General features: G+C 37.5%; 1 protein-coding gene across 2 annotated transcripts in view; it reads left to right on the top strand.

The window, feature by feature from the left end:
- CHUK (component of inhibitor of nuclear factor kappa B kinase complex) overlaps positions 1-23489 on the top strand; it is a 41033-nt gene that overhangs the window by 10544 nt on the left and 7000 nt on the right. For both annotated transcript variants that reach the window (XM_040254212.1, XM_040254211.1), the window contains exons 9-16: positions 419-554; positions 5343-5537; positions 6493-6595; positions 9170-9293; positions 9687-9838; positions 11444-11505; positions 12752-12861; positions 13668-13717. In XM_040254212.1, the coding sequence (XP_040110146.1) occupies positions 419-554; positions 5343-5537; positions 6493-6595; positions 9170-9293; positions 9687-9838; positions 11444-11505; positions 12752-12861; positions 13668-13717 (932 nt within the window). The remainder of the gene's footprint in view (positions 1-418; positions 555-5342; positions 5538-6492; positions 6596-9169; positions 9294-9686; positions 9839-11443; positions 11506-12751; positions 12862-13667; positions 13718-23489) is intronic.

Genomic DNA, 23489 nt, shown 5'->3' with positions numbered 1-23489 from the left:
TAAGACTGAAGAACTGAATTTCAAATTTATTTAATTTTAATTAACTTAAGTATAAATGTGACTAGTGGCATCTGTATGGACAGCACCAGTCTAGTGGAAATAAGAACTGCCATTCAACTGATTGGCTTAGGTGCTAAGAACACTCTTAGAATACTGTGATGAATGGGTTTCTTAGGAAATGGGACTGAATTCACCCGTTGGAGTTGCCCATAACTAACTTGCACATATGGGTTTGGAATTTTTTTTAGTGGAAAAAAATTTGTCACCTGTCATTTCATCAGTTATTTGGAAGTAAGATATAATATCATACAAATAATGACAAAGGATATGGACAACCTATACAACCACTTTTTTTTTTACAAAACTAAAAGAAAATTGGAATATAATGATTTTTATCCTATTTTTGTATGTTTTCTAGTTTAATAGTAGAACCCATGGAAAACTGGCTGCAGTTGATGCTAAACTGGGATCCTCAGCAGAGAGGAGGACCTGTTGATCTTACTTTGAAGCAGCCAAGATGTTTTGTATTAATGGATCACATTCTGAATTTGAAGGTTAGTTTGAATGGGGTCTACTTCATAAGACTTGCGTTGAAGTTAACAAACTGATTGGAGAATGGACATAAATATATTTTAATAGTGCATTTCTATTTCTTTAGTAAGCTTTCTCAGTTTTACTTCTAAGTGGTCTTATTGATCACTCCTTTGAAGTATCTTTTGGATATTCCCCCTCTCTCATATTGGTACCATTTCACCTCATTCATTTAGGTCTAATCATATTGGATTTGTTTTGGTGAGGAAGGTTCCTACCTGGCTTTTTGCCTCTATACTTCCTTTCCATCCTACAGTCCGTATTGCATGAACTGCCTGTTTTATTTTTTGAAAAGGCTTTTTGATTCTCCAGTCCAAGAAACTAACAGTTTTTTCTTGCCTACCAAATCAAGTCTAAACTGACCTGCTTGGGTTTGTGGGGGTTTTCTTCATTTAGGTCTACCTCATCCAAGTGCTTGTTTCATTTCTCTTACCCTTTACTTCACTTAGGACCAGCTTGTCATTGCACCTTATGCCATCAAGCCCATTATCCATTTTTGTGTTGACAGATGCTGTTCTTCTGCCCAGACTGATACCTATCTCTGTATATCCCCTCACCTATACTGGCACATATTCAACTCTCCTTTTCTCCAAACTGTGTCTACCTCACAGTGTATCATTTAACCATTTTTATTATATTCTCTAGTTGTTTCTCATCTTCCATTCATGCCTCTCCATATAGATTGTCTTCTTTAATGCTGAGATTGTTTTTCTTACTTTTATTAACAGTCATCTATCTGACCATCACAGTGTTCGTATGCTGGCATTCTGTACAAAGCTGGACACGTACCAGATTCTCAGTAAATATCCATTGATATGAACGAGAGGTTCTGTTATGCTGTATATGTAGAAACAACTCATCTGTGATCTTTTCATATTTGTTGATTACTTGTGGTAGATAGTGTTTCTAAAATGTAAATGAGAAAGTAGTAGTAATGTCAGGTTTTACTCTTACCTTGATATACTTCATTAAATAGGAACTTGGTGTTGATGTCATTCTTGGCTCACATTGAAAAGACAGCTCGTGTCGTGATTTGGTTTTCTTCTACTTTGCCAAGGAGTAAATCATCCCCCAGCATGTTAGACAAGGAGGACTTGGTGACACCTTTTAGTTCTTCGTTGGGTTCAAAATTTTTTTTCTCATATTTTTCAGTCTTTTCGTGGTAATCATAACATCATTTCTACTTGTAAGGAGTCTGTGAGCATGTGCTTGTTTTACAGAGCACGAGTAAGGACGACTCCTTATGTGTTTTGTGTTCTATAGACTTTAGTTCAGTTTGTAGCACTGAACTGTATATCTGTGAATCTAGGCAAAAAATATATATATATTTATATTTATTTGTAGTTTAGGTACGTGAACATGAAGTCGCTCAGTTGTGTCCGACTCTTTGTGACCCCATGGACTGTAGCCTACCAGGCTCCTCTGTTCATGGGATTTTCCAGGCAGTAATACTGGAGTGGATTGCCATTTCCTTCTCCAAGGAATCTTTGCGACCCAGGGATTGAACCCGAGTCTCCCACATCGTAAACAGACGCTCGGCCAAAAGGCCGAGAAGCAGTTTAGGTACAGTAACACCTTCTTTAAAGGATCAGTATTATCGTGAGGTTTCAGAATAAGGGGTGTGTAGGGTACTAGTCATAGTAGTTCAGGGTTGCTTCCCAGGCCTAATAATAGGACTGAGTTTTGAAGGATAAGGAAGTGTTAATCTGGGGAATGGGTAGGGGGAAAGATTTGCAAAGCAGAGGAATGTCATGAGCACAGAAGCATGAACTGCAGAAAAGATTGCTATTAATATAGGACATTTTTCTGAGGTGTTTATTATATTGTTAAAGGAGGGAATGACATCTGTTTTATTTTCATTTAAAGAAGAAATCAGCATAGCTAGTGGGAAACTGCTGTGTAACACAGGGAGCTCAGCTTGATGCTCTGTGACGACCTGGGGGGGGTGGGGTGGGAGGGAAACTGAAGAGGGACAGGATATATGTGTCCTTACAGCTGATTCACATTGTTATACAGCAGAAACCAACACAGCATGCTAAAGCAATTCTCTTCCAGGTAAAAATGAATTTAAAAAGTAAGCTCATCCCATATTTCTGGGGGGAAAAAGAAAGAAGAAATCAGTAAAACAGTTACTGAATTATTTCCTTTCTTTAAGAAAAGTTTGTAGATTCTGATTACATTTTTTCTAAATATTTATTATGAAAAACTTTAAATATGCAAAAAAGTTGAAAAAAGTATACTGAACATTCTTTGCCACTTCTTTCATGCCTGTAAGTATAACTATATCCTAAGAGTCTTTACTTAGCTTTCTTTTTTTCTGTATTACTTTTCTTCCTTTTTTTGACAATTTCTTCAGTTATGTGCTGCTGCTGCTAAGTCGCTTCAGTTGTGTCCGACTCTGTGCAACCCCATAGACAGCAGCCCACCAGGCTCCCCCGTCCCTGGGATTCTCCAGGCAAGAACACTGGAGTGGGTTGCCATTTCCTTCTCCAATGCATGAAAGTGAAAAGTGAAAGTGAAGTCGCTCAGTCGTGTCTGACTCTTAGCGACCCCATGGACTGCAGCCTACCAGGCTCCTCCGTCCATGGGATTTTCCAGGCAAGAGTACTGGAGTGGGGTGCCATTGCCTTCTCCCCTTCAGTTATATAACTTTAACTATAAACTGAATATGGATAACTTCCAAGTTTATCTTCTTAGTTGTGACTGTACAGCTCTCTGCCGAGTATTTGTAACTACACTTGGTGGTCCCACTGGCAAGACATAATTCATGAAAAACTGAGCATGTTTGCTCCATTAACTGCTTGTACAGCTTTTCCTCTGCTTCTCACTTGCCCCATCACCCTTCCATCACTTTGGCTGTCTGACTATTCCATTTCCCTCAATCTGCATATCCATTTACTTTGTACAGTTTATTTTTTGAGTGTTTTACCAATTTTAAACTTGTTAGGTTGTCAATTTAGAAAGCTTTCCACAGTTCATTTTTGCTTACTGAATAAATTCCAAGTGCTTACATTGGCATTCAGAATCAGTCTTGGTCTCATTTCATCCTGTGCTTTTAGTCTTATCTCCTGTTTTTCCCTAAGGGGGCATCATTTTAGGTACATTTGATTATGCTCATCCCTTTCTACTTCTCTGCCTACTTTGTTGTTTTTTGCCTAGAACTTTTCTTCTTTCAGTCTTTTCTTATTCTAGTCATTCTTCCTTTTCAAAGTTCAGCTCAAATAGTACCTCCTTATAAAGCACCCCTTTCCTCCCACCAAAGAATCTTCTTTGGAGTCTGCACAATATTTTATATCATTACAGTACCTATTGCATTTTGCCTTGTCTTTTAGTTCTTTTATTGTGTCTTAATATCTTTTATTTGACTGTTATCCTATAGAGGGCAAGGATCATTAAGTTATTCAGCTTGCATATCCACTACTAGCACAACATACTTAATAGTTTGTACCATAGTAGATACTTATCAGATATTTAAATGAACAAAAGAATTCATTTAGGTTGTATTTCCTCTCCCTTTGTTTTGCTCCCTTCTATCTTGGCTTTGGTAGTGGGATGCTGTGAGAACCCCATGATAGTTTGAAATATGCCCTCTGTAAAAGTAAATGTCCACTTTAGGATTTTCATACTATGTTTCTGCTATTGATCTTAGTGGCCACTGTCACAGGATACAATCTGCTGAGGCTGGGAAGGAATGGCAGGTCTCAGCTGGTATGCGTGTATTGTAATCCATGTCAACTTGAAAGGTTCCCTTCTCTTCCTCTCACCTTTTTTAAACTTGCTGCTGCTAAGTCGCTTCAGTCGTGTCCGACTCTGCGACCCCATAGACGGCAGCCCGCCAGGCTCCCCCATCCCTGAGATTCTCCAGGCAAGAACACTGGAGTGGGTTGCCATTTCCTTCTCCAATGCATGAAAGTGAAAGTGAAGTCACTCAGTTGTGTCTGACCCTCAGCGACCCCATGGACTGCAGCCTGCCAGGCTCCTCCGTCCATGGGATTTTCCAGGCAAGAGTACTGGAGTGGGGTGCCATTGCCTTACTTAGAAGTTATTATATACTAAAGGGAAGTTAGTTCTTTACCTCTGTGATGAACATTTGTGTCATCGATACTTCTAATCATTTGCATCCACTAGTCAGTGTAAGGCATTGGGAAAACATAGGTATTAATTTTGTATGGCTTATCTAAGGGCAGTAGAAGGACAAAGATTTAAAATTAGATTGTGTTCAGAAGACTGACCTCTAACTCTGTAACTATCCTTGGTTACCTCAGTAGAGCCCTGCCTGACTCAGTCTCACACTTAGTTGGCCTGTATCTGGCTACTTTCAGTGGGACTTTTAAGTGAGGAGTTCTCAGAGCTCTGGTTTCTGTTTTGCCAAAAAGGAGAGTAGAAGAGCTGATTAACAAGATGTTATGTGAAAGCAGTTAGCTTGTGGCTGGCATCTGTTAGGCAGTTCATAAACGTTTCCTTCTAGGTCAGTGATACCTTTCTCAAAAGTAAGTGTTGCTTATTTAAATTGGAGTTTTTCTTTCTTGATTTTATACATCCCTAGAATTTTCACACTTAATTCCTGGGAACTAACATCTGTTGCAGTAGAAAAGTAAATTAGTTTTCAGAATGTCATAATTATAGAAGATTTCATTTTGGAAAATGATTGAATCTTATTTAATGCAGATATAATGCCCTTAAGTAACTAGCACTGAATCATTTATGTAGCAAATAATCAAAGTTATTTCTCTTTTTTCTTATTTAAACAGATAGTACATATCCTAAATATGACTTCTGCAAAGATAATTTCTTTTCTGTTACCACCTGATGAAAGTCTTCATTCACTACAGTCTCGTATTGAGCGGGAAACTGGAATAAATACTGGTTCTCAAGAGCTTCTTTCAGAGATGGGAATTTCTCTGGATCCTCGGAAACCAGCCTCTCAGTGTGTTCTGGATGGAGTTGTAAGACAATTCTAATATACCTAGAGTATAAGAAATCTCTTTGCATAGAGGGATTGCATGCCCTGCATTTTTGATGTCTGTTTGGAATCATCTGGGGAGTGGTCCAGAATCTTATAATTCTTCTTTTAGTTTTATCCTACTCATTATGCTTATTGCTTTCCAAGGTGAAAAGATAGAAATGAAACATTGGTTATTTTAAACTGTATATGACATTCTCTTTGGTGCCACTTCCATCTTTTTTTTCCTCTTTTTCTCCTGAAGCCTGTATTGAAATCAGACCAGCAGTCTCATAGGTCCTGTCAGAGGATGGATGGATGGTAACAGATGATTCTGGTCATGACTTATTTCATTTTCCTTTTTTGACTTTGTTGAGGCATATTTTATATATCATATAATTTAACCATTTCAAGTGTACAATTCAGTTTGTTTTTTAGCAAACCACCCTAATTGCACAGCCATCATCATAAATCAGTTTTAAAACATTTCCATGTCTTTAATGTTCTTTAACTACTAGTATCCATTCTGCCCACCCCAGAAAATCACTAATTTACTTACTGCCTATATGGATTTGCTTTTTCTGAACATTTCATACAAGTGGAATCATAATCTCTTGTGTCTCATTTCTTTCACTTACCATTATGTTTTTGAGATTGATTCATGCCATAGCATATATCATTACTTCATTCTTTTTGATTACTGAAAAAGTATTCCCATTGTATGTTGTTATAACTTTTTGCTTTTGCCCTTTTGGATCTGGTGACTGTTTTCACTTTAGTCCATACTACTGTTACTTATTTTCCTTAAATAAAAATTTAGACCTTAAGTCTGTGAGATGTATGCTAATGAACTTGACTTCACAGTTGGCATTTCAAGGTAGGAAATTTGGTGGTTAGGTACTTAGAGAACCTAGAATTTTCAAAAATCTTTTCTTCTTAATTGTTGGTTTTTTTTTCAGAGGGGCTGTGATAGCTATATGGTTTATTTGTTTGATAAAAGTAAGACTGTATATGAAGGACCATTTGCTTCCAGAAGTTTATCTGACTGTGTAAATTATATTGGTAAGTATAGTTCATTTACTGACTGAGCTTTAAACCTGAAGTAATATAATTTTGACACGACATGATTAGTAGAAATGGTTCTTTGGTGTTTCTGTTCTGTGTCATACTTCAGGATTCTGTATGTGCTAAAAGATGGGTTTGTATGGTTTGGAAGGTGAAGAGGTAGATTTTAAATCACCACCAGACCCCTCATTTGGCAGAAGACGACTTTCCTATGAATATGACTCTCACGTGAAAAACTGAATCTTCACTATTAATTAAGCCCACTTTTTAGTTTCTTCTTCACTACTTAAGCATGTTCAAATACTTCATTTTATCCTATGAATACTACTTAATGTTCAAATGATTTGATTTTTCCTCAGAGAATTAATGTTTTCTACTAAAGAAGTAAGTGGTTAATTTCTATCTACCCAAAACTAAAAACAAGCATATTATAAAATCAAGGACAGAATTGGTCACAAGGGCTGAAATTATGTAATCTTTCCTTTTCATTAGTTTAAAAAAAAAGTTCTAGATTTATAGAAAAATTGAGCAGATAGGACAGAGTTCTTATGTTATTCCCCTGCACATATAGTTTCCCCTGTTGTTAACATCTTACATTATTATGGTACTTTGTTACAACTAATGAACCAATATATTGTTATTAACTAAAGTTCATACTTTATTCAGATTTCTTTTAGTTTTTATCTGGTGTCCTTTTTCTGTTCCAGAATCCCATCCAGAATACCACGTTACATTTTACTTGTCCTGTCTGCTTAGGCTCTTCTTGGATGTGATAGTTTTTCAGGTTTTCCTTATTTTTGATGACCTTGAAAGTGCTGATCAAATATGTTGTAGAATGCCCCTCTGTTGCAATTTGCCTGATTTTTTTTCTCATGATTAGGCTAGGATAATGGGTTTTTAAGAGAAAGATCAAAGAATTCAAGTGCCATTTTGAAAACATTATATAAAGGGTACATACTATAAACATGATGAATGACTGTTAGTGTTACCTTGCTCACATGGCTGAAGTAGTCAGCTTTCTTCACTGTAAAGTTTAGTCTTACCCTCTCCTCCTTTCGATACTCTGTGGAAGGAAATCGCTGTGCAAGAATCCACACTTAAGGAGTAGGAGTTATATGCCTCCTCCTTTAGGGTAGAATGTCTATATAATTTATTGAAAATGCTTCTGCTTACATGAATTATCTCTTCTCTCCCATTTATTAATTTATTTAATCATTTATGATATAAATTTGAATTCATGGATATTTATTTTATATTATAGATTATAATCCAATACTAGTTTATTTTGTTATTCAAATTGTTGCAGCTTACCTTAGAAGCTCTTTCACTTGACTTCCTATGCCTCTTCTACTTGACCCATCAGTGAGGGTGTTTTTGTTTTTGCTTTTGTTTTTTTAAGCATTTCCTTACTTTCTGGTACCATGTAGTATTCCAGGCCCATCTTTTAAATTTTCTACCATAGTCCTAGAATTGGCCATTTCTCCAAGGAGCCCTGGTTCCTTTAATTGAGAGCAGCATTAGAAATCAAAATTTGGATACTTGGTATGCTTCCTGCTACTGGGGTATCATTTCTGGGCACTTTCAGACTTTTTTTTTTTTAATATATAATTTTTTTCTAGACTCTCTTCCCCTAGACTATTTTTTTTAAGTGTGTGAGTTTTTATTTTGTTTTGTTTGTTTGGTCTGTCAGAGGAAGCCTCAGGATTAAGTGTGGGTATGTAAAAATAGAAGAGAAATTGGTTGAGGCTATTTATCATTATTAGGGGAGGCAAAGATTTTTCCAGATACACAGCTTTATTTGTTTGACATCTGTTTCAGATAATGTGTTTTCTCAATGTGAAACCTATTGTAGCGCCCTTTCTCTGAAGATTTTCATTGGAAAAGAATAACAGAATATAATCACCACCTTAAAGTACAAGATGAATCTCTCTTCAATCTTGGAGAATTTTATAATGTTAAAATGAAATTTCATTGAACTTAATATCTACCTGCCATGGTTTTAGAAAGAAACATCCCCTTTACCTAAGAAAACACAAGAGATTATCATAAATAGATAATTTCATAAGTCTTGCATTGAGAAAGGCATGTTTTTAAAGGCATATTTACCCAGTGTGTTTTTCTGAAGCTGGGTTGGTAGTTCAAGAGATGAAATTTGTTATTCAGAAGCAAAAAGACTATAGCAGATTGTGCAGTACTTGGGACTTAGTTTAGAACTTCAAAAGAATAAAGAATTTGGATTATTGGAGAGGAAGAGAGAAAGAGGATTCCAGATTGGAGAGAAACAAGGAAGAAAAAGACAGATACAGGAATAATTGTAAGCTTTGTGATTATGTAGTAATTATGTCTTCATTTTTATTTCCCCTTGTATCTGGAATAGGACTCAAGTAATGTGCAGGTGTTCAATAAAGTACACTGACTGAATGGAACTATAACAAGTGGTTCTTTCTAGCATCTGGTTTCTAGCATCTATAGGAATATTTGTATGGACAGAAAATCATGAAGAATAATAAATGAACACTAGAATCTTAAAAAGTAATTCCCCTCTCCTTTCCCCCATCTTCTTACACATAGTACAGGACAGCAAAATACAGCTTCCAATTATCCAGTTGCGTAAAGTTTGGGCTGAAGCAGTACACTATGTGTCTGGGCTGAAAGAAGACTACAGCAGGCTCTTTCAGGGACAGAGAGCAGCCATGTAAGTGAATTCTCTTGTTTATAGGCACAGTGTCATGTACATTCATGCTCCAGAATTAAATTTTGCTACTTTTCCCTAGTCAATATCCCATGCAAAAATATATTACTGGGCCAGTTTGTAATGTAATATTCTGATGAGGCATGTAGAATTCTTATTAACAGTCTGAAACCATCCAGTTGCAATAGACTAACAGTAGTTCCTGAATGGTCCTAGTATAAGAAGATTGTTTTATCATAGAGTATCACAAGCAGAAATTCTTTAGAGATGAGATTCTAGAGGTCAGCTATTTCTCATAAATTGATAATAGAAACATAGGCTTTGGGCTTATGGCTGTTCGAGTTTTTAAACTTTTGTAAAATGCTTATATCTTGTTTTTTTCTTGCTGTGGTTTAGGTTAAGCCTTCTTAGATATAATACTAACTTGACAAAAATGAAAAACACTTTGATCTCAGCATCTCAGCAACTGAAAGCTAAATTGGAGTTTTTTCACAAAAGCATTCAGCTTGACTTGGAAAGATATAGTGAGCAGATGACTTACGGGATATGTAAGTGTTGGATAATGTATTTGAAACAAGTGTCTTGTCTCTTGAAGCCATCTGCTGTGTTACCTTCTTACCTGTTAGCCAGCTGTTTCACTTGCATTCATATTAGAACAAAAGATAGGACACCTCATATCATTGTAAACTGTATTTGGTTTGAATATTAGTTTTTTTTTTTTTAATGTTTAGTTGAGCAGCTTTACTCTGTGCACCCCTCACCCCCACAATTGGACTAAAATTGCTCACCTTTAGAAAAATGCAAAATGATTTAAGAATTTGATTGTCAAACCTCATTTAAAAAATAGATACAAAGTCTATATTAGGGTGACTTCTTAGCCTGGGATGTCTTAAATTACTTATCCTTCTATAAATAATAATACATGCAATTCCAGGGTTTTTTTTTAAATTTCTAAACAACTTACTGTGGAGTCCCACTGTTTTTTTATTGTACATAGCCTCCAATGTTTTGGTATTTAATTCTAAGCTTATCTCCCTTCAGATGTACTAAGGAAATGTAAAAAGCAGAGTTAAAATTCAAATAATAAACCAAAAGAGTTGCCTTCAGCATTTCTGTTTGTATACTTATCTTGAGCAAGTTGTGTGTATTTCAGAATTAAATGATCAACAGTGTCCAGCTGGGTAAATAAGTTTTCTTACCAAAGCTGGTTCTATGATTGATATTTTATTTCTGTTTGTGTATTATAGGCATTCTGATGAATAGCAAAACATAGTTATTTCATCAGATTATCTTTGACTTATCTTATTAAGTTGTATATCTTAGACTACTGTTTAAAAAGAGTGAGGTAGACCTATGTGTGCTGATATTAAAAGATCACTTGATCTTTAAGGCAGCAATGTTTTAAGTTGGAGAAAAAAGCAAGGAAGGAAAAGTATATATAGATGATTCTATTTATGGGAGAAAAGGAATGTGTCTCTGTAAGAAATGATTAACACTGGGATCGCAGAAGGTGGAGAGTGGAGGGAAGGAGACTTCTATATCCCTATATAGTGTTTGATTTTTTTAAAATATCATGTTCGTGTATTACTTTAAAAGTTTTTTTTCTTTTTTTTAAAGAGAAAGTCATCTGTATTAGTTTCCCAGGGTTGCCATAACAAATTGCTATGAACTGGGTGGCTTAAAACAATATAAATTTATTATCTCACAGTTTCAGAGGCTTAAAGTCTAAAATCGATGTGTTGTCAGGGCCATGGTCTCTCTGAAACCTATGGAGAAGAATCCTTCCTTAGATTCTTCTGGTACTTTGCCAGCAATCTTTCGCATTCCTTGGCTTGCAGCTGTGGCACTTTAGTCTCTGCCTCTGTTGTGAAGTGGAGCTTTCCCGTTCATATGTCTATTGCTGTGTTTCTTCTTTTCTTAAAAGGACACTAGTCATACTAGGTTAAGACTCAACCTTAATTTAGCTAATTGTACCTGATGCTATTTCCAAATAAGGTCAAATTCTGAAGTACAGGGTTAGGGCTTCACCATCTTTGGGGGGAACAATTCAACTCATAACTCTGTTTTTGATGTTAATATGGCAAGGAGATGGGTAGGTCAGTAATTGAACCTATGGCTATTTCTGAGATAACCAATTAAGACCTTTTTTTTAGCCTCAGAAAAAATGTTAAAAGCATGGAAAGAAATGGAAGAAAAGGCTATCCACTATGCTGAGGTAAAATCACTGAGCTCATTCTGTGTGCTTATTAATTCCTGAGGTCTCCCTTAGAAATTCTTTGGTTTTGGTTTGTAGAGTATTTCTCATATCATTCCTGAATATCAGACAGATACCTAGTATGTGTATATAGAGGGAAGTACCACAGTGGATAAAAACAAGAGCTTTGGGTAACTGAGACTAAAATGAAGCCTCACTGAGCCTCAGTTTCCATGTTATATTATGGGGACCTTTTTTAGTGGGGTTATACAGATATAAATGGGAGTGAGTAATAAATGGTAGTTATCACTGTTATTTTTAAGACTGATTTTGATAGGATGGCTGGACATCCTGGTTTACTTAGGACAGTTTTAGTTTACCTCTCTTGCCTTAATTATCAATTAGTTAAGTTAGTTAAGTGAAAAACGCTCAGTCGTGTCTGACTCTTTGTGACTCCTGGACTATACAGTCCATGGAATTCTCCAGGCCAGAATACTGGAGTGGGTAGCCTTTCCCTTCTCCAGGGGATCTTCCCAACCCAGGGATTGAACCCAGGTCTCCCACACTGCAGGAGGATTCTTTACCAGCTGAGCCACAAGGGAAGCCCAAGAATACTGGAATGGATCACCTATCCCTTCTCCAGGGGATTTTCCCACCCAGGAATTGAACCAGGGTCTCCTGCATTGCAGGCAGATTCTTTACCAACTGAGCTATCAGGGAAGCCCTTATTATCAATAATACTCTCAAATTTTTGCTGGTTTGGACAATAAATTTTTTATGGTCACACTGTAGGTGACAGATTCCTTCTTTACCTGGTACATCTGTCTGTGGTCCCATTAAATGGTTGCTCTCCTTGATGCCAGCACTTCCTGAGGAATGAGTGTGGCAATTGGTATCCTGGGTTGGGAAATCCAGTGTCTTTATCTTTCTGCCTCCTTATTCAAGTTGGGAACTAGAGACACTGAAAATTGTAGAACCGAGATGCAGTGGTATTGATAGTCACTTTTACTTATTAGTGACACTTCTGTCTTTTCCTTCTCAGGAGGAGAAAGAAAATGCTAGTAGTCTACTGTTGTCAGGAGGGAAGCCTGAAATAAGTTGGTTCTCATGTGAAAGTTACATGCCATAATCTGAGAGACAAAAAGGCTTGAACAAAATCAGTGTTTTACATTAAATCAGTTTGTTTTGTTACTGTAAGAAGTTATTCTCTGAGTTCCTCATATTGTGTGGTAGTGAGCCTGTCATTTTGTGTTTCATCATATTTTAGGTGGGTGTCATTGGATACCTGGAGGATCAAATCATGTCCCTGCACACTGAAATCATGGAGCTACAGAAGAGCCCCTACGGACGACGTCAGGGAGACTTGATGGAATCTCTGTAAGGGTGAAGTCATGTTGTTAGTGTTGGTGTCTGTAATTTTTGGTAGCAGATTATTCTTTCATTGTATTTCTGGAAGATTATATGTGGTTCTTTTCTATAGTTTACTTTCCACAAATACATTGGCATCATATTTAAAAAGGAAGTTTTTTCCTAATCACAGGAAATTTTGGCAATAACTTGTTGGGTTGACGTTTACTATTTATTTATTTTTAAAAAACTTTATTTTTATTGGGATTATATTATAGTTGATTAACAATGTTGTGATAGTTTCAAGTATATAGCAAAGGGACTCAGCCATATATATATATACACACCTATTCTTTTTCAAATTCTTTTCCATGACCTTTGCTTTTTAAATGGAAGCATCTTTTCATGTGAGTTAATAATTTTTCAAGTATTTTAAGTTGCACACTATTTCCCTACTTACCACACTTCTGGTTTAAGGAAGGAATCATTTATTAAATTACCTAAATAAGGTTAACTTCCTAAGTGTTTGGATTAGAAACTTCTGATTTTTTTTCTTTAATCACAGGACATAATTTTTTTCCCATTTAAGTGTTTCTGGTGCAGAGATACTATATAAGTGATGGTAGACCAGAGCAGATACTTAGTGTATTAAACTTTGCATCTTAAGATCTTGCTTATTACCCAGTGAAACACCCTGTAAAATATTCGTTGGCAATATATAATTACTTGAAAATGGGGTCATTACTCTATTCAAATAATATTGTTCATTTCAAGTTGGAAATTATTAAAGTCATTAAACTATCTTCACATTTAGAAACATGTTTTTTCTTTCATAGGGAACAGCGTGCAATTGATCTATATAAACAGTTAAAGCACAGACCTTCAGGTAAGACACTTTCACAGTACACAAAGGCATTTTAGGAAACCATCACTAGCTTAACAAATCTGTGAAACTGGATTTTAAGCAAGCTGCAGAATAAATTCCAGTTTTGGTATTGCCATTGAGATGTTTAGGGGCTTCCCTAGTGGCTCAGTTGGTAAAGAATCTGCTTGCAATGCAGGAGACCTGGGTTCAGTCCCTGGGTCACGAAGTTCCCCTGGAGAAGGGAATGGCAAACTACTCTAGTATTCTTGCCTGGAGAATTCCATGGACAGAGGAACCTGGCAGGCTACAGTCCATGGGGTGGCAAAGAGTCAGACATGATTGAGCGACTAACACTTCAACTTCACATTGAGATGTTTATGGTACAACAGCATTTAAGTCTGTGAGAATTTAAGAAATTAGGAAGGCAAAGTAATAAAGTTTGAAATAGAAAAAAAGTTTTTAATATATTTATTTTTAATTGAAGGATAATGCTTTACAGTATTGCATTGGTTTCTACCAAACATTAACATGAAACAGCCATAGGTCCCCTCCCACTTGAACATCCCTCCCACCTCCCTCCCCATCCAACCTCTCTAGGTTGTTACTGAGCTTTGGTTTGAGTTCCTGAGTCATACAGCAAATTCCCATTGGTTATCTATTTTATATATGGTAATGTATGTTTCCATGTTACTCTCTCCACACCCTCCACCCACTCCTTCTCCGCATCCCCCCTGCCACCCTAGCCATGTCCATAAGTCTGTTCATAATGTCTGTGTCTCCATTGCTGCTTTGCAAATAGGTTTTGCAGTACCATCTTTCTATATTCCATATATATGTGTTCAGTTCAGTTTAGTTGCTCAGTCGTGTCTGACTGCGACACCATGGATTGCAGCACGCCAGGCCTCCCTGTCCATCACCAACTCCTGGAGTTTACTCAAACTCAGGTCCATTGAGTTGGTGATGCCATCCAACCATCTCATCCTCTGTCGTCCCCTTCTCCTTGTGCCTTCAATCCTTCCCAGCATCAGAGTCTTTTCAAATGAGTCAGCTCTTCATATCAGGTGGCCAAAGTGAGTTTCAGCTTCAGCATCAGTCCTTCCAGTGAATATTCAGAACTGATTTCCTTTAGGATGGACTGGTGGATCTTGTCTTCTCCAGCACCACAGTTCAAAAGCATCAATTCTTTGGTGCTCAGCCTTCTTTATAGTCCAACTCTCACATCTGTACATGACTACTGGAAAAACCAGAGCTTTGACTAGATGGACCTTTGTTGACAAAGTAATGTCTCTGCTTTTTAATAAGCTGTCTAGGTTGGTCATAACTTTTCTTCCAGGGAGCAAGCATCTTTTAATATCATGGCTGCAGTCACCATCTGCAGTGATTTTGGAACCCCCCAAAATAAAGTCTGTCACTGTTTCCATTGTTTCCCCATCTATTTGCCATGAAGTGGTGGGACCAGATGCCATGATCTTAATTTCCTGAATGTTGAGTTTTAAGCCAACTTTTTCACTCTCTTCTTTCACTTTCATCAAGAGGTTCTTTAGTTCTTCTTCACTTTCTGCCATAAGGGTGGTGTCTCTGTATATCTGAGGTTATTGATATTTCTCCTGGCAGTCTTGATTCTAGCATTTCTCATGATGTACTCTGCACATAAGTTAAATAAGTAGGGTGACAATATACAGCCTTTATGTACTCCTTTCCCAGTTTGGAACCAGTCTGTTCTGTATCCAGTTTTAACTGTTGCTTCTTGACCTCCATACAGATTTCTCAAGAGGCAGGTCAGGTGGTCTAGTATGCCCATCTCTTCAAGAATTTTCCACAGTTTGTGTGATCCACACAGTCAAAGGCTTTAGCATAGTCAGTAAAGCAAAGTAGATATATGTGTTAGCGTGTGTTAATTGTTTTCTCTTTCTGACTTAATTCACTCTGTATAATGGGCTCTAGGTTCATCTACCTCATTGGGACTGACTTAGATGTCTTCCCTTTTATGCCTGAATAATATTCCATTGTGTATATATACCACAGCTTCTTTATCCATTCATCTGTCAATGGATGTTGGGTTGCTTCCATGTCCTAGCTATTATAAATAGCTGCAATGAACATGGGTTACATATGTCTTTTTCATTTGATTTCCTCAGGGTACATGCCTAGTAATGGAATTGCTGGGTCATATGGTGGTTTTATTCCTCGTTTTATAAGGAATCTCCATACTGTTCTCCATAGTAGCAGTATCAATTTGCATTCCCACCAGCAGTGCAAGGGGGTTCCCTTTTCTCCATACCCTCTCCAACATTTATTGTTTGTCAGTTTTTTGATGATGGCCATTCTGACCAGAGTGAGGTGATATCTCATTGAAGTTTTGATTTGCATTTCCCTAATAATGAGCGATATTTCACTTTAAGTCTGAATTTGGCAATAAGGAGTTCATGATCTGAGCCACAGTCAGCTTCCGGTCTTGTTTTTGCTGACTGTGTAGAACTTCTCCATCTTTGGGTGCAAAGAATATAGTCAGTCTGATTTCGGTGTTGACCATCTGGTGATGTCCATGCGTAGAGTCTTCTCTTGTGTTGTTGGAAGAGAGTGTTTGCTATGACCAGTGTGTTCTCTTGGCAAAACTCTATTAGCCTTTGTCCTGCTTCATTCCATACTCCAAGGCCAAACTTGCCTGTTACTCCAGGTGTTTCTTGACTTCCTACTTTTGCATTCCAGTCCCCTATAATGAAAAGTCCCCTTATGGCAGAAAGTGAAGAGGAACTTAAAAGCCTCTTGATGAAAGTGAAAGAGGAGAGTGAAAAAGTTGGCTTAAAGCTCAACATTCAGAAAACGAAGATCATGGCATCTGGTTCCATAACTTCATGGGAAATAGATGGGGAAACAGTGGAAACAGTGTCAGACTTTATTTTTCTGGGCTCCAAAATCACTGCAGATGGTGATTGCAGCAATGAAATTTAAAAGACGCTTACTCCTTGGAAGAAGAGTTATGACCAACCTAGATAGCATATTGAAAAACAGAGATATTACTTTGCCAACAAAGGTCCATCTAGTCAAGGCTATGATTTTTCCAGTGGTCATGTATGGATGTGAGAGTTGGACTGTGAAGAAAGCTGAGCGCCAAAGTATTGATGCTTTTGGACTGTGGTGTTGGACAAGGCTCTTGAGAGAGTCCCTTCGACTGCAAGGAGATTCAACCAGTCCATCCTAAAGGAGATCAGTCCTGGGTGTTCATTGGAAGGACTGATGCTAAAGCTGAAACTCCAGTACTTTGGCCACCTCATGCAAAGAGTTGACTCATTGGAAAAGACCCTGATGCTGGGAGGGATTGGGGGAAGGAGGAGAAGGGGATGACAGAGGATGAGATGGCTGGATGGCATCACCAACTCGATGGACATGAGTTTGAGTAAACTCCGGGAGTTGGTGATGGACAGGGAGGCCTCGTGTGCTGCGATTCATGTGGTCGCAGAGTCGGACACGACTGAGCAACTGAACTGAATAATGAGAGATGTTGAGCATCTTCTCATGTGTTTATTAGCCATCTGTATGTCTTCTTTGGAGAAATGCCTCTTTAGGTCTTTTGCCCATTTTTTGATTAGGTTGTTTGTTTTTCTAGTATTGACTTGTATGAGCTGCTTATATATTTTTGAAATTAGTCCTTTGTCAGTTGTTTCATTTGCTATTACTTTTTCCCATTCTGAGGGTTGTCTTTTCACCTTGTTTATAGTTTCACTTTGTTTATGTTTATAGTTTATGTTTTTTGCTGTGCAAAAGCTTTTAAGTTTAATTAGGTCCCAGTTGTTTATTTTGAAATAGAGAAAATTTTAAAGGGAAGTGAAAGGAAGGAATGAAAGAGAGAAAAGGAACTCAGAATAAGGAAAAGAGGAAGCAAGAAAATGTGTGGAAAGATGTAAAGTAAAAAAAAAAAAAGAAAGAAAGAAAGAAATGTTGCTTAAAATTAAAGAGATTGGAAATAATTTGAAGCTGTGGGTTCAGGTGTGGAATGGTCAGAGGGATGCCCATATGCTAGGCCAAAACAGTGTACTTTGAAGATGATGCCTTCCTCTGCACCTGGTCACTGGTTGCTTATTTAATTGACAAAATTGTTCATTTCTGTTGAACATCTGCTGAATACAGAGCATGTTTTGATGGTAAGTGCACTGGATTGAGAATTGCATGCATGTTCAGTCGTGTCCAACTCTTTTTGACCCCACAGACTGTAGCCCACCATGATCCTTTGGTTCATGGGATTTTTCCAGAATGAATACTGGACGGGGTTTCCATTTCCTCTTCCAGGGGATCTTCCAACCCAGGGATTGAACCCATGTCTCCTAAGTCTCCTGCATTACTGGAGAATTCTTTACAGCTCAGCCACCAGGGAAGCACCTGGATTGAGAATTAGAAGGCTTTAATTCGATATTGGGTACTTTATTGAGCAAATAACTTTTTTTTCCTGGTATCTCATTTCCCTCTTCTGCAAAATGGGGTAGGAATCTAACTTTCCTAACTCAGTGACTATATATGGCATTATATTTGACAGGATGTTTGTGAAAGTGCTTGAAAACTATAGAGTATTATGTATGTGCAAGATATTATACTTCAGTTAAAAACTGATCTGTTTTGAAGGATTAGGGAAGAACTAAAAGGTGACTTCTGTGCCCTGATTTGTTAGATACTGAAATTGTAAACAAATAAACAAACTAACTTTTACACCTTAAAATTACAAACACATGCAAATCTTAAATAGTATGTAACAAATAACATAATCTGCTCTACATTGGTTTTTATTGTAGTGGAATTTGTTCAGTTAATTTCCACAAACATGTATGAGATATATATACAGTAGGCATCTAACCCTGATTGGGAGTCATGGTTGGCTAGAGGTTTCCTGCAGGAGATGACATCTGAGATGAGCCTTAAAGTAGCTTGGTGAAAGAAGGTATATATGAAAGAGTATATATACTCTTATATATGCAAGTATAATAGATAAAGACAGAATACATGTAGCAGTTAGCATGTTTGAGGAAATGTATTGTGACTGGATTATAGAGTATCAGAAGGAGAAATGTGACTGGATCACAAAGGATCTGGCATGTCATAGTACCAGTTTTGGATTTCATCATGATGGCAAAGAGAAGCCCTAAAAAGATATAATCAGGAGAATGGCATGAATCAGATTAGCATTTTAGAAATACTGCATTGGTAACATTGTGGATAATGGATTAAAGTGTGGCTGGGTTAGAGACATTCATCAGTTATGAGGTTGTTGAGTAATTGTGGCACAGGATAAGGTAGGACATGAACTAAAGCAGAGTGCCTGAACTGTGGCAGTGGGGAGTGCCAATGAAGAAAAGGAAGATAAAGGCAAGAGAGGTATTTAGGAAGTAGAACTGATAATATTGGGTAATGGATTGTATATGGGTGGAAGGAGATGGCCTAGAGGGTCATGGATGCCTGCCAAGTTTCTGGCTAGAGCAATTAGATGCTCTTAGCACCCAGTTCTAGTGGGTGAGGACCACTGACCATGATAGGAAGTATAGGAAAGATGACAGGCTTAATGGGAAAAGAACGTGGGTTCATTTTTGTACATGTTGATGTTAAGGTGTCAGTGGAACATTTAAATAAGATGGACAATAGTATATATGTGTGTATGTATATGTAAACACACACATATATACATATATACATGTGTATTGTACGTACATATGTATGAATGTATTGAACATGTGGATTTAGTGGAGAAGTCCAGATTAGATATTTAGCTGGTTTGAGAGTAATTAGCCATAGGAATAAAGTGATCATCTTGTATAAATATGTTGAATAAGAAAACTAAGGATGGACCTAGAGAATACCAACATTCAAGAAATGGCTAGAAGCAGAAGAGCGTACAAAAAGATTGAGGAATGATTTGAATGTGTAGCAGGAATGATACGATGGGAATAGGACAGAGAGTTTCAAGAAGAAAGTGATCAGGGTGAAATGCTAGAGATGTAGGTAATAAAAATGATAATGAAAATATCCATCGGACTTGGTTGTTTGGACATGATTGGTGATATTGGTAAAATAATGGCCTTTTGGGAACAGAACTAGATTGTAGTGGGCTGAGGATGGAGTGGGATAGGAGGAAATGGAGAAGTCAGTCTAGATCAGCAGTTCTCAAAACTGTAGCTCATGAACCCCTGAGGATATGCAAAGGATCCTTTTAAGAGGAGTCAGTGAAGTCAAAACTGTTTTCACAATACTAGAATGTTATTTGCCTCTTTTACTATGTTGACATTTTCACTGATGCTGCAAAAACATTGGTGGGTAAACAGCTTGCACCTTGCTTAGCATGAATGAAGGCACTAGCACCAAAGTATGCTAGTAGTTACTGATTTTCACAATGTGGGTTCATAGTTTAAAAAAAAAAAGCCAGTTTCATTTAAAAGTGTCCTTGATAAGGCAATAAAAATTCTAAAGAAATCTCAACCCTTGGGTATATGTCTTTTTAATATTCTCTGTGACAAAATGGAAAGTACTCATAAAGTGCTTCTGTTACATGCTGAGGTATGAAAGTGAAAGTCACTCAGTCATATCTGACTGTTTGTGACCCCATGGACTTTACAGTCCATGGAATTCTCCAGGCCAGAATACTGGAGTGGGTAGCCTTTCCCTTCCCCAGGGGATCTTCCCAACCCAGGGATCAAACACAGGTCTATGCGCACTGCAGGCAGATTCTTCACCAGCTGAGCCACAAGGGAATCCCATGAATACTGGAGTGGGTAGCCTGTCCCTTCTCCAGGGGATCTCCCTGACCCAGGAATCAAATCGGGGTCTCCTGCATTGCAAGTGGATTCTTTACCAACTGAGCTATGAGGGAAGCCCTGCTGAGGTATGACGGTTGTCCTAAGGAAAACCATATCAGCAGTTGTTGACATTGCTTGTGGACCAGCCTATTTAACAGAACACCATTTTTACTTGGAACAATGATCATCAGGTAAACTATGGTTCTTCAGATTTGCGTATGTGGCAGATATTTTCTAAAAATTAATGGAGCATGACTGTCACTTGAAGGATTAAAAAAAACAATACTAGTTGTCAATGATAAAATTCCATGTTTCAAGCAAAAAATTAGAATGTAGGAAAACTTCTGTCCATCATCCAAAATTTGTCAGCTTCTCAATACTTAAAGACTTTTCTGATAAGTTGGTGGGGTTATTAAAAAGATTTGCAAAAATGTAAAATAATGCCAATACTGTCACTAAATTTTTTGAGGAAAATACAGCTATTTTGGATTAAAATGTTTTGATAATGAATTTATGTTATTTTTAATGAATAAATAAATATTTTTATATTTCTCAGTTTAATTCCTAAAAAACCTTGGGGTTCTTAAGGATTTTTGAGTGTAGGTGTCCTGAGACCCATAAGTTTGAAACCTGGTTATCTAAGCTATTGTTTCCTGAAGCTTGGCTGTTAAGGAACGAAGAGAGATGAGCAGCTCAGAGAGGTTGAAGAATGAAGGGAAGTAAATTTTTAGAAGAAAGGCTTTAGCTTGTTTATGCGCTTGGGGCCAAAAGCCTGTGGAGAGGGAAGTCTCTGAACAACTTTGAGGGGCTGACTCCAGAGAATAGTGGGAGGGGTTGGGCTTGTTGCTCCTGATCTTAGAGAGGGAGATGTGTGTGGATATAGATACTTGTGTGGGTATAGGGAGTGAAAGGTGAAACTCTTACTGCTTTACAGCCTCCTATCCCAAAGTAAGATGTTGGGTTAACTGTAATAGAACAGATGTGACATCATAGATTTAAGGAGTATGCTAAATGAGTATGCTTTTGAAAGCTGGTGTGTGCAGTGGCAGATGTTGATGGTCCAGGACGTTTGTTAAGAATCCAGAGCAGAAGTGAAAACCTGTGAATTAGTTAGGAGAGCAGAAAGAATGAAAGTATAATTGTTTTGATGGTAATGTTTAGTAGCTTGGATACAGAAAACCGATAGAGCAGGTGGTTAGACTGATCTAGGGTTAGGATGTTGCTAACAATTAGAGGACAGAAAAGTTGAAAATAATGACCAAAAAAATGATAGAAGTTAGAGTAAAATACTGAAATTTAAGATTTCAAATAGAGCAAGGATAACTTTTTTCCTTTAATCAGTATTCATTACTCTCCATCTCCTGACCAATGAATCAGATATTGTAGATGAAGATATATAAAATTCCATCCATTGACTCAGTCAAATTAACTTTCCACAGTCATTGATAAAATTTGTTTGGGTTATTCTTACAAATCTTTGCAGTAGTCACACGTATCAGCATATCACAGGGCCTAGAAATAAATTTGCTATCCAAAGTTATCCAAAGAACTGATAGTCAGCTCAACTGACAAACAAGTTGTGACAAGAAGTTTTGTCTATTGTTGGGGCTAACATAATCACACTTGAAGTATATGGTCTTTGTTGCCTTTTCCAGTTCAGAGTTGACTTGAGATTCTTGTTCAGCTGCAAATGGTGAAAACCAACTTTCCCCTTGTTGGAGTAGGTTAAAGTTCTGAGGTCGTTGGCCATCTAAAAGAGCTATATGCCTTATAGTTAAATGGCAGAGCTGTTGGGCTTGATCTGTGGGATTTACTAATAAGTGCTGTTTGGAGAGAAGCCTTTTGGGAGACTCTGTCTTTGGTTGTTTTTGAGGGAGAGACAGAAAAAGACGTGTGGGGACTAAAGCTGAGTACTCGAGGAGGTCTTCACAGTGCTAACACAGGACACAACTTTTCAAAAATCTCTTTTGATATTCCTTTCATAGTAAAATGTGGGTAGCATCAGTAGCCATTTCTTGGGACTCCTGTGAGTATTAAAATGAGAAAACTGTAAGTAGATAATAGCATATGATAATATTATTGTTTTTGCATTCAAGATTAATTATTGTCTGGGGAAATGCCAGCATGATCCATGACCAAACCTCCAATTTTTTAAAACTTAAATAGCCATTTTTTGAAACATAACAGTTAATGCTAGTTTTGGGGTTTGCTTTTTTAAAAAGGTGGCTGGCACCTCCTGTAATGGTAGAACTCACTGTGACCACCATCCCATTTGAGAATCTTTGTCAGCTGCCAGTTTACTTTGAGATGTCATACTGCCCTCAAACTGAACATTCAAGATGTCTGCAGGTCCTTTTATGCATCAGATTTGGCTTAAGTTGATCAGCTTTTTTCAGTGTTTTCATGGGTATAAACAGATGGATAAACATGAAATTTCAAGCAACCTAGCTGGAACTCCTTTGAGTCAGTGAAAGTTTGATGAATTGTCGTACTTCTTCTAAATAAATTATGTTAGTCATGTAAGAAAAATTGATCTCATGTCCAGAAAGCTGCATATGTCTGGGGCTTGAATTAGCCAAGATAATTCTTCTCAAAACAGAGAAGATGCAATGTCTTTGAATACACAGTGATAAATCTATGTATACATTGTTGTTGTTCAGTCTCTAAGTCCTGTCTGACTCTTTGTGACCCCACGGAGTGCCTCACACCAGGCTTTCCTGTCTTTCACTATCTCCCGGAGTTTGCTCAAACTCATCTCCATTGAGTCGGTGATGCCATCCAACCATCTCATCCTCTGTCGCCCTTTTCCTGCTGCCTTCAATCTTTCCCAGCATCAGGGTCTTTTCCAATGAGTCAGTTCTTTGCGTCAGATGACCAAAGTATTGGAGCTCCAACATTAGTCCTTCCAATGAATATTCAGGGTTGATTTCCTTTAGGATTGCCTGGTTTCATTTCCTTGCTGTCCAAAGGATTCTCAAGAGTCCTCTCTAGCACCACAATTCGAAACCATCAATTCT

Source organism: Oryx dammah, unplaced genomic scaffold, assembly GCF_014754425.2.
Source record: "Oryx dammah isolate SB20612 unplaced genomic scaffold, SCBI_Odam_1.1 HiC_scaffold_14, whole genome shotgun sequence".
Taxonomy (NCBI): domain Eukaryota; kingdom Metazoa; phylum Chordata; class Mammalia; order Artiodactyla; family Bovidae; genus Oryx; species Oryx dammah.
The sequence above is the reverse complement of the archived record's forward strand: the minus strand, read 5'-3'. Positions and strand labels throughout refer to the sequence as shown.